The sequence below is a fragment of the Mus caroli genome, chromosome 7 (assembly GCF_900094665.2).
Source record: "Mus caroli chromosome 7, CAROLI_EIJ_v1.1, whole genome shotgun sequence".
Classification (NCBI taxonomy): Eukaryota; Metazoa; Chordata; class Mammalia; order Rodentia; family Muridae; genus Mus; species Mus caroli.
In genome coordinates this window covers 74,760,490-74,772,876 of record NC_034576.1, presented here as the reverse complement: position 1 = coordinate 74,772,876, position 12,387 = coordinate 74,760,490, and the positions used below count along the sequence as shown (strand labels likewise).

At 37.0% G+C, this 12,387-nt stretch overlaps 1 protein-coding gene across 3 annotated transcripts in view; it reads left to right on the top strand.

The window, feature by feature from the left end:
* Positions 1–12,387, top strand: part of Mctp2 (multiple C2 and transmembrane domain containing 2) — a 228,181-nt gene that overhangs the window by 123,152 nt on the left and 92,642 nt on the right. For all 3 annotated transcript variants that reach the window (XM_021166947.2, XM_029480148.1, XM_029480149.1), the window contains one exon: positions 377–479. In XM_021166947.2, coding sequence (XP_021022606.1) covers positions 377–479 — 103 coding nt within the window. The remainder of the gene's footprint in view (positions 1–376; positions 480–12,387) is intronic.

Sequence of the window (12,387 nt, the reverse complement as noted above, 5' to 3'; positions counted from 1 at the left end):
CCTCCCTCCCTCCCCCCCTCTCTCTTTCTTTCTTTCTTTCTTTCTTTCTTTCTTTCTTTCTTTCTTTCTTTCTTTCTTTCTTCTCTCTTTCTTTTTTATATCCTCCTTCTTTAACAGTATCACCCTTGAGTGCACACATGTGTAGAAAATGCCACAGTAAGAAAGTTAACTTGTTTCATCATGTGCACATCTGAATCTTCCATGATGGATGGTCTGGGAATACAGTCAGTTTGATTTAATTTTTGGAGTTTAATTAAATGATAGTTTTATACTCCGAGGACACACAGACTTAATTAGTGCAAGTGTTTTCAGATCTTCATGGAGCAAACGTCACTCGTGTGTTTTTGTGTATAATACCTGATCTCTTCACTTTCAGCCCTATTAAAGATATCCATGATGTGCTGGAAGTGACAGTGTTTGATGAGGATGGAGACAAGGCCCCGGACTTTCTTGGAAAAGTCGCCATCCCCTTGCTGTCTGTAAGTCTTCTGCATTAATCAACAATTTATAAGTCAGAGCTTCTATAGTCTAGACTCGCTTTATCATTGTCAGTTTTGGAGCTACTACGGAAAGTACTATTTATTCTTTATCTTCATATTTTAGATATAAAGAGACATAGCTTTTTGTGTGTTGGTTTAATATTTACTAAATCAAACAGACATTTTGGGCAATCATTCAATACACTCTCAGACCTTATTCCACCTCTGACTGGCACTTTTGGTCTGACTTCAAGGAATCCAACTCAATGGGCAAATATTCCACAGATTCCCGAGGCATTCTCATGGGTTTCTTTTTATTTCGCCCATGCCCATTTTGCTAAAGATCCATTGCTGATTGCGGTGCATTTGTCCTCAGTTCTCCTAAAGACCACTTCCCCTAACATCCTCTCTGTTAGGTCTGCTTTACACTGTTAAAGGATTAAAATAAAGTATTTTATGGAAGAAAATAAAAGATGTCCCTTGGAAAATCAAGAGTGTTTCAATAATCTAGGAAGGCTCAGCAAAGATGAAAAACAGAATGAATAAAATAGTTATAAAAGGTGGTAGAAAAAGCATCCCGGAGTGCTTACAAGAGTGAAGGGGGAGAAGGGACTGGCAAATTGCTCTTTTATTTATTTATTATTTAGCATCTACTTTTTTCCTATTGATTGGACATTGATATGTGTCCAGTGAACTGCATAGAGGCAAGCATTTCAGTTTTGTACAATTGGCATACAGTCATTCTGGCTTCACCAAAATATGAACATTTTATTTCTTCCCTCACAGTTGTTGTTTTTTTTTTCCAAAGCCATTTGTACATTTTTTGTGAGTTGTGCACTCTATGATCTAACCACAAGCTTCATCTTCCTCACACAATGTTTACAGGGAGGGGAACACTGTACCTCTTAATATCTTTTCGTCTGCTTTTGATCGCTTGGTTAATTTCTCCCCAAGTTCCCATATCCCTGATGCTCCTCCAAGAAAACACATGCAGCAGCTGCCGGCTGCTGCAGCAGGCCCCCCGCCAAATGCTCTGAGCCCGCCGAGCCCACCGTGGCAGACAGCAGGGCTCATGGAGAGGAGATGGCAATTTGGGAATTCCCCCTTTTTTTATTACAACCTTGTCAGATATTCCTGGAAGAATACATGTAGCAGGAATATGGGACACACTTTAAAAGAAGTCTAAAGAGAGTTGATACAAAGCCAAACCATCCATCCCTTATAATTCAGTGTGCATATAGGTGCACACACTTTCTCACCACCATCTCTCTGCCTCACCCCTTCCTATCTCTTCCCCTTTCCTTCTGTCTCTCCCTATTCACTCCCTCCTTTCCTCCCTTTCCCCCTTTATACTGTTTAATGGATAAATCAGAGACATATTTTATTCCTTCACCTGTGAATACACTTGGAGCACTTAGGAACCCACGATCCTTTCTCTTTGTCCATAAAACTTTTGTACACGGGTTTTGCTTACTTACTTCTGTCCCAGCAGACCCCTGTGTCTTTGTCTCTTCTTCAGTCCCTCCTCAGAAGATCTAAGACAGGACATCCAGCTACAGCAGGATGACCAAATCTGAAGGCTCTTGACACTTGAAGTCAGACTGCTTGTTTGCTAAATGGGGCTTTCCTGTACATTCTTGGGGTACCCAGCAGATTCCTAGCTTCTCTGGGTGACAGTGGCACTTGTTTGTCTCTGCTGTTGTGAAAACCAGTGAAGTCCTTAGACATTGACAAAGACCCTGGAAGGGACATGGACTCCTGGTGACACAACCGTTGACTAAACTAATGGACTGTTTTTTATTAAAATGTCTCTCCCCCAACTAGAAAATTAGTGAAAGGCATAGCTTACTTAATTTCTACTTTAAACAAAAATTCTACTTTAAACAAAAATGAAACTCGACAGTCGAGCATTCCATGATAGGAACAAGCTGCCTCAGATTCTCTTGTTCATTGATTTGTTTGACAAACATTGACGAAGTTTCACTGAGTGGCTGGCAATTTTAGCTAGCAGTGCTCTAATGCTGACCTCGGGGAACTTCCTCTTTCCTTGTAGCTTAGTCCATGCTTTCTATGATACAAGGGTGCTGCTTACTGGCTGCTCCTCATGGTTTAATCATTCTGCTTTCTTAGAGTACCCTGGACAACCAGCCCTGGGGTGGCATTGCTACAGTGACTTGGCCCCTCCCACATCAATCATTAAGCAAGAATCTGGTTGGGTATTATGAGGTTCCTTTTCACAAGTGACTCTAGTTTGTATCAAGTTGACATTAAACTTGCAAGGCACATTATTTCTTTTAAATACAAATAGCATGTAATACAATCAGAAGAAAGCACCAGTTTAGCAGGCTCTGCTCGCATAAGAGCCTGGCCAGTCTATAATTCTCTTAGTTGTCCTGGGGACCCTGCCATGGCACTGTGTGGCAGGCTCTGCTGCTGCTGTTGCATACAGCTGATTTGACTCACATTCGTTTCTAATTCCTTGACTGACAGATTAGGAAAATGACCAAATCCTAGGGTAGTTCTGTGTCTTCTTGACATCAGGTGGTCTACTTGCAACAGATTGACCTTTCCAAATTAATGTATTTCCTAATAGAATGTAGATTATAAGTGTGAGTTTTAAATGTCATGACTCTCATTATAGATGAAAATCATAATCCAATAATTATTTAATTTTTATTCGATTATCAAGTAATACTGAACTGTATTTGAGAAGGTTTGTGTAAAGGTCTATTTAGCTCTATGTTTTTTTCTTTAGTTTATGTTCCTTGAGGGTGCATGTCTGACCAAGTCAATGCAACTAATATGCTAAGTCTTTAATTTGCTAATAACTTAATCTTACATATTTATCTTTGGTAATTTACAAATTAAGAAACAAAGTCCCAGCAATGATCCTGTACTGTAGCTGGCTAGTATCATACACAGCCTCCTCTTGGAGTCTGAACTCCTGAGCGTTTCTTAGAGAGTCACAGTGAGTACTCATCAAGCATCATGCCATAAGGAAGGCTAGGAAATGTGTTTGTACAACTGTGCTATGTACACTTCGGACCAGCAAAAGAGATATGTTAGGAGAGGTATAGGAAATCGTGAGAGATATCTGTGCAGTAGGCACAGAAAACCAAAAGTCCCACAGAAAACCACAGGAAAGGAACAAGATGCTCTGAGAGATGGACTAACATTTGAGGAGACATTAGGAAGCAGGGCTTTGAACTGGCATAGGACAGAGTAATATGTTGACTGTGACTGGGAGATGAGCAGGAGCAAAGTTTAAACAGAGGTGCAGAAGATTGACCATGATGCAAGAACAAAGAGGGCCTAAGATGAGAGGAGGGAAGGGTAGGGAGCCATTTATATGTCTATTGGTGGGGATCAAGGGTGGGGTTAGACAAGAAACAGTGCGTCTAAAGCAAGCAGCCCACTAGGACCACAGGGTGAAAACATCCCAGATCTGTTAAATCTCCAGGAATTAAGTATCAAAGAAAATGCTCAGGGTTTATATTTCTTAGGAAAAGGGCTGTTTTCTGATTTTATTTTTCAATTATGTTAAAGGATCATGAAAAGGGAGTCAGTGCTCTTTATCATTTACTTTATAAGAGAATTAAGACTTCATTCAGTGGTATATTGTTATAGCTTGATCTGGTAGCACAGGTCCATAATCCCAGAGACGTAGGCTGAGGCAGGGGAATCACAACTTCAAGACCTACTTGGGACGTAGAGTCATTGACAGTCTGGACAATAAGGGAATCCTGACTTAGCACAAAAGAACTGAGGCTTGAACTCAGTGGTGGAACATTTGCCTACATGGAAGAGGTTCTAGATTCAATGCTCGATACTATAAAAGTATCAAAATTAAATTTATATTTAAAATGTTTATAATGAGCAATATATTAATTATTGAATACAGATATTTTTTTTGAATACGGATATTTTTGTGCAGTTGTCTTCTCTTTACCTATGTCATGAGCTAAAGTTCTACTCACCATTTCGTGGTGTCTCACTTTGGGATTCTTATGGTATGATGAAACATCATGACCAAAATTAACTTGGAGAAAAGGATTTATTTCAGCTTACAGTTCTATTATCAGAGTCCATTCCACACTGAGGTAAGGAACTCAAACAGGGCAGGAAGCTGGAGACAGAAACTGGAGAAGAATCCAGGGAAGAAGTACTTCCTATTGGCTTGCTTCTCATGGCTTGCTCAGCCCATTCCATAGAGCAACAGCACTACCAGTCCAAGGATGGCACCACCGACAGTGAGTTGGGCCAGCACACATCAATCGCTAATGAAAAAAATGCACTACAGGGTTGCCCACAAGTTAGTCTGGTAGGGGCATTTTATCAACTATGGTTACTTTTTCCCAAATGATTCTAGCTCTTGTCAGGTTGACATAAAACTAGCCAGCTCAGTGAGGTAAGACACAGTGCATTAAAATCCCCAAGTCTAAGGTAGAGAATGTGCCTCCACCTCTCATTTTACTTGGTGTTGATGTGGTTAAGTCTGCTGCTGACGTCCATTTAAAACTGTTGAATAAAGAGGCTGTGGTAAACTCAAATATTTTAGTAGAAATCCTGGGATCCAGAAGGGCCTGGATGTAAAGATGTCAGCCCAGACTACTGTACCCAGCACATATTAAGAGTTAAATAATTTCATCAGCCAAATGGACCTAGCAGACATTTACAGAACATTCCACTCAAACACTTAAAATTAAATGCTTTCTTCCTGGAAGCACATGGAATCACATAACTGTATACAAATCAAGACTCCACAGTAATACATCTCAAAATCTTGAAGGAACTGTAATCAAGCAATGGAAAGACTTGTATAATAGAGACTTTAAGATATTGAAGAAAGAAAGTGGAAAAGATACCAAAAGAAATATGCTCTCCTGCTCATAGATTGGTAGGATTAATAGTGTGAAACAGCCATCCTACCAAGTGAAATCTCCATATTCATTACAATCTCCATCAAAATTTTAACACAGCTCTTCATAGAAGTTGGAAAACTGATCTTCAACTTCATATGCAACACACACACACACACACACACACACATACACACACACACACACACACACCTCAGTAGACTAGCTTAAAAAATTCTCAATGATAAAATGACTGATGGCCATATCATATTCTAAACTTTAAGTTATACTATAAAGTTACAGAAATAAAAATAGCGCTGTACCCCATTTAATAAGGTTATTTGAGTCTCTTGAGTTTAAATGCTTGAGTTCTTTGTATATATTGGATATTAGCCCTCTAATTGAATTGTAGAATTGGTAAAGATCTTTTTCTAATCTGTTGGTTGCCATTTTGTCTTATTGACAGTGTCTTTTGCCATACAGAAGCTTTGTAATTTTATGAGGTCCCATTTGTTGATTTTTGATCTCAGAGCATAAGCCAATGGTGTTCTGTTAAGGAAATTTCCCCCTGTGCCCATGTGTTCAAGGCTCTTTCCCACTTTCTCCGCTATTAGTTTCAGTGTTTCTGGTTTTATGTAGAGGTACTTAATCCACTTGGACTTGAGCTTTGTACAAGAAGATAAGAATGGGTTGATTTGCATTCCTCCACACTCTGACCTCCAGTTGAATGAGCACCATTTGTTGAAAATGCAGTCCTTTTCCCCTTCCACTGGATTGTTTTAGCTCCTTTGTCAAAGATCAAGTGACCATAGGTGTGTGGGTTCACTTCTGAGTCTTCAATTCTATTTCAGGGATGGTGACCCCCCCCCAGTTCTTTTATTGTTGAGAATAGTTTTTGCTATTCTGAGTTTTTTGTTATTCTAAATGAATTTGAAAATTGATAATTCTAACTCTATGAAGAATTGAGTTGGAATTTTGATGAGGATTTCATTGGATCTGTAGATTGCTTTCAGCAGGATAGCCATTTTTACTATATTAATCCTGCCAATCCATGAACATGGGAGGTCTTTCCATTTTCTAAGATCTTCGATTTCTTTTTTCAGAGACTTGAAGTTCTTATCATACAGCTCTTTCATTTGCATAGTTAGAGTTCCACCAAGATATTTTATATTATTTGTGACTATTGTGAAGGGTGTTGTTTCCCTAATTTCTTTCACAGCCTGTTTATCCTTTGAGTAGAGGAAGGTTACTGATTTGTTTGAGTTAATTTTATATCCAGCCACTTTGCTGAAGTTGTTTATCAGGTTTAGGAGTTCTCTGGTGGAATATTGGGGGTCACTTAAGTATACTATCATGCCACATGCAAATAGTGATATTTCGAGTTCTTCCTTTCCAATTTGTATCCCTTTGATCTCCTTTTGTTGTCTAATTGCTCTTGCTAGAACTTCATGTACTCTATTCAATAGGTATGGAGAGCGTGGACAGCCTTGTCTAGTCCCTAATTTTAATGGGATTGCTTCGAGTTTCTCTCCATTTAGTTTGATGTTGGCTATGGGTTTGCTGTATATTGCTTTTACTATGTTTAGGTGTGTGCCTTGAGTTCCTGATCTTTCCAAGACTTTTATCATAAATGGATGTTGAATTTTGTCAAATGCTTTTTTGGCATCTAAAGAAATGATCATGTGGTTTTGTTCTTTGAGTTTTTAATGTAGTTGATTACATTGATGGACTTCCATATATTAAACCATCCTTGCATCCCTACTTGATTGTGGTGAACGATCATTTTGATATGTTATTGGATTTTGTTTATAAGAATTTTATTATTTTTGCACTAATCCCATAAGGTAAATTGGTCTGAAGTTCTCTTTCTTTGTTGGGTCTTTGTGTGGTTTAAGTATAAGTGCAATTGTGGCTTCATAGAATGAATTGGGTAGTGTTCCTTCTGTTTCTGTTTTGTGGAACAGTTTGAAGGGTATTGGTATTAAGTCTTCTTTGAAGGTGTGATAGAATTCTGCACTAAACCCATCAGGTCCTGGGCTTTATTTGGTTGGGAGACTTTTGAGAACTGCTTCTATTTCTTTAGGGGTTATGGGACTGTTTAGATGGTTTATCTGATCCTGATTTAACTTTGGCACCTGATATCTGTCTAGAAAATTGTCCATTTCATCCAGATTTTCCAATTTGTTTGAATATAGGCTTTTTTTTTAGTAGGGTCTGATAATTTTTTGAATTTCCTCCAATTTCATTGTTATGTCTCCCTTTTCATTTTGTATTCCATTAATTTGAATACTGTCTCTGTGTCCTCTAGTTAGTCTGGCTAAGGGTTTATCCATCTTGTTGATTTCCTCAAAGAACCGGCTCAAAGTACCAAATTGCTTTAGTGAGTCAAATTGAACAGAAAAATTCAGATATTGCCATCTTAATATCTGAAAAAAGAGACATCTCACCTAATCAGCAAAACTAGGAAAGAATACTACTTACTCATCAAAGAAAATATCCACCAATAGTATATGTTATAATTGCAAACATTCATACACAAAACACAGGGCACACACATCCATAAAAGACACACTATAGCTGATATTCCATATTGACTCATATTATTTTCTAATAAGAAAATATATACTTTTATTATCTTTTTTTTAGTATTAATTTTTTATTAGGTATTTTCCTCATTTACATTTCCAATGCTATCCAAAAAGTCCCCAATCCCCCCCCCCCCCCCCAACTCCCCTACTCACCCACTCCCACTTTTTGGCCCTGGCATTTCCCTATACTGAGACATAGAAAGTTTGCAAGACCAATGGGCCTCTCTTTCCANTGATGGCNNACTAGGCCATCTTTTGATACATATGTAGCTAGAGTCAAGAGCTCTGGGGTACTGGTTAGTTCATAATGTTGTTCCACCTATAGGAACTTTAGCTCCTTGGGTACTTTCTCTAGCTCCTCCATTGGGGGCCCTGTGATCCATCCAATAGCTGACTGTGAGCATCCACTTCTGTGTTTGCTAGGCCCCGGCATTGTAATACTCCAAAATGAAAATAACTCTATTGTCTCAGCTCAATGAAATGTATTTTGGAACAAAATTGACTTACCTGATGCAAGCATAGCCCATCAGGTCAAAGCAATCTATAACCAGAAATATGGTCTCCCTGCTGCCTTATGGAGATGCAGTGTTTGGTGGGGCATAAGTATGTGCTGTGAGGAGCTATATTCCTAACAACTTCACTTAATTAGCTTTATAAGAATTTTTAAAAAATAATTGCTTGTACCAAATAAATACCATACACATCTCTATTTGCATCTTCAATGAAGTTGTTTTCTGTGCAGTGGGTTTGCATGAGGTAGGAGACATGGGCAATTATAGGTTTTCATTTGTTTGTTTCTTTGTTTTAAGGTTAAGATTAGATTTTGGACAGTAAAGTAAAATAATAACAAAATTTTAGATTGCATTAACAAATTTATGATCAATAAAGAAATTAGAAGTGGAATGATTCCTGAATTTGGTTTTGTGTGTAGCTTTGGTCCATAAATCAACATGTGCAGACTTGGAGTACAGGATGGATGAAAAGGAGAAAGGGATACATCACTTGGGTGCTTATGGGATATAAACAAGGCTTAAATTGCCATGTAGGTGACAGAAGTAATTCTTATTTGGACATGTATATGAGGGAGCAGTATATGAGCACATGAGTTCAAATGCCCACAGGTGCCAAAGTTGTAGGTACTTAGAGCTAATTGGAGTTGTGGTCCACCTGACTTGATTTCTGCTACCCAAACTTAGGTTTTCTGGAAGAACAATCATTAAACATTTCATTGTTATTACGTACTTCTCCAAGTATACATAGTAATTGAAACAAAGGTGAAATATGGTGAAAAGTCAATTAGCTCTGATCTGCCCTAGCATCAGGGCACTGGTATCATTTTAAAGTTTTCACAAGCCCTATGTATCACATATTGTGAATGGTATTGGGTCAAGTTTAGAGTGCCTGGTGTGGTTCTCCCAATGTCCTAAAACAAGAACATGGTGAATACTAGGCTTTGTGTCATGTGCTCAGAATGCTATATCTTGCATGCATTGAATTTTTCTATTAAAGTCCCTTATATTAAGTCAAAATCTTACTTTCGTCTGCTTTGAGACATCTAAAATAGTGATGTAAAGCAGGAAAGTATAGTGTATGGACATAAATAAGACACATACTATAAATATAATACATAATAAATGTATTAATAGTTCAAAGCAGGATGAATTATCACTCTGATTTTAAGAAATATGGCCCTGTGTGTGGAAGATTTCACATTTTATTTCAGAGAGGAAATATTTTTTAAAATACAAGATTAGAATAAAAATATATATCATCTATCCAGCTTTAAATATTTTTTAAAAAAAATCAAGGATTAGGGCTATAACTTAGCAGGAATTTGATGTTCTGTCATGCCTGGCACTGAAAAATTAAACAGAACATAAAATCTCCAAATGTAAACAGACTAAAAGTAATTCTGCATTGCTTCATGAGGCCTCAATTCTGTAAGGTCTGTTGAAAGTGAGCACTTCACGTGATGCTTTAGAGTATAAAATTCCTAAGCAGGAACACCTGTGATCTTCTTTATATCTATCATCATATTAACAGATGACTTTTAGACACATTCAAGGTGTAATTCTCAAATTTTAAACAATAAAAAAAAAACCAGTTGATATGCGTATATCCAAGCATAAAACTGGAAAACATTGTATTTCAATACCTGCTTAACATGTTCAAATACTTATGCCTTGGTTTGGGTTACCTCAGTAGAGTCCTAAGAGGCAGACATTTTAGTGTGGTCACAGTGCTGAAATATCCTTTTATATGTTATCAAAGGAGAAACAAAGAAATATCAAACAACCTGGCTATGAAAGAAAAAAAAATCTGATTTAGTCAATGCACATTGCAAGGCTGCAATTAGAGGATGCTTAAAACTTCCAACAACACTACAGAAAACTATGCACATGGCCAAAAGCATAGTTGTACCTTGATTGGTTTAGTAACTGCACATAAAGGTTGGAATTCGAGTAAACAACTCAATAAAAAGGAATATATAAGACTAAGAAAACTAGAAAAGAATTGATAAAGAGAAGCAATGTCCTTGAAATAGGTTGAGCAGTGTAGTGCAGTGGCAGAGTACTAGCCTAGCAAGTGGGACACTGTGAGTTCTCTGCCAGCCCTGAGGCAAAAGGGAACAGCACAAAATGAGAAAAACGTATGCAAACAGTGGAGCAGTAGACGGGATAAATCCAAGTACTCGTATACTTTCCTAAAAATATTAGTAGAATTGACAAACCAATTCTAGGGTTAAAGAAAAAAATGCAGGTAGAATGAGACACAATAAACAAGATACAATTATGAATATCAGCCCCAGTTCTCAGTGAGAGACCAAGAAAGCAGGCAGAACTATAGAAGCAGATGAGAGATGACCCAAGTGCTATGCAGATGTTTACTCTTCCCAAAGAAACTATAAGGCAGCCCAACACTTGGAAGAAAGAATATGTAACAAAAGACCAAAGAAAGTTATCTTTAAAAGTCTAATGAAAGGAATTTGGATATCAGATAGTGAATATGATGACAGTGAAAATTATTAGTTATAACTTTTCAAATGATTCTAACCTTTTCTCTATGCATTCTCTTCTCTGGCCATCAAGAAAATAACATGTTGATTGTGTTTCAAAAATCCCAAGGGGCTGAGTACTTCTGACGCTATTTTAATGCATTATGGGCATAAAAACTGGAAAAATATATTATAGTATTACTTTTAATTATAGTAAATAATAGCAAGAAGAAAGATTTGTGAAAGAGAAAAGCATGTTTCTTGTGTATGAGAAGGGCTCATTACATTAGCAAGGGTTCTGTGTAATTGGTAGCAATGATGTATTGAAAGTGAGTTGTTCCCCAGCTGTATCACTAGATGTGGAAGGGATGCTTGGAGAGTCTACTCCCACTCCTGGTTATGGATAAAGTAGCCCAGTCCTTTATCAATCTATTAGTTGGGTTTTTTTTTTTTTGGCACCTTGACCAAAATATATTTCATAGACAAGAGATACTTATTTTGGCTGCTGGTTCAGAGGTTTCAGTCCATGGTCTCATAGCCCCATGCACTCTTCAATGATGATATGATGGTAGTATAGAAGCAATATAAAATTTATGGAAGAAAACATTATGTACATCTTAACTAAGAAATCATAGTTTTAAAAGGGGGTTATCTCATAATTTCAGATATCTGTAAACATAAATAGTTGATAAATAACAGAATATAAGACATCAATGAAATACATAAGAACGCAATATCAATAGCTATATTCATTTAAAACTTAAAAACACCAATAACTATAGCATAAAACAAACAGAAGTTTATGTCTATGTGAAGGTATAATAGAATATTATTGAAGAAGAGAATACAAATTAGAGATCATATAACATTAAATAAATGTTATATGTATAGGATAAAAGATTTGTTAAAAAAAGTATAAACAGCTGCTTAGGGAGTTAGGGTAAAATATTCCACTAAGCAAAAACATAATTTCAAGATAATAAACAGTGGACATTTAAAAGAATGCAAGCTTTTTTTGATTCCTGTCAATTACCAAAAGAACCGTTTGATAAGATTATATTGCTGAAGATCCTACATACTTTACTTGCAAGATATACGAAGTAGGAACAGAGCTGGAAGCTTTCTACCTACTTCCAAGCTTTCATTTTCATGTAATGTGCAGTCTGCTGAGGACTAATGATGTCATACAGTGCTGAACCCATGGACTACATTACTTTTTTTTTTCAATTTTAGCTTTATCTTGCTGCAAAATCAATATTGAATCAGTTCTGGTACATAAGTATTTCTGATAGAAGATAAAAGCACACATTTCTTGAGCATCTGTACATGCTAAAAATGTTTACAAAATAGAATATAGAACATCCCCTTCCTACACATTCTGTCCCTCCTGAAGCTGCCTCTGGAATTTTTTTTTATTACGTATTTTCCTCAAATACATTTCCAATGCTATCCCAAAAGTCCCCCAT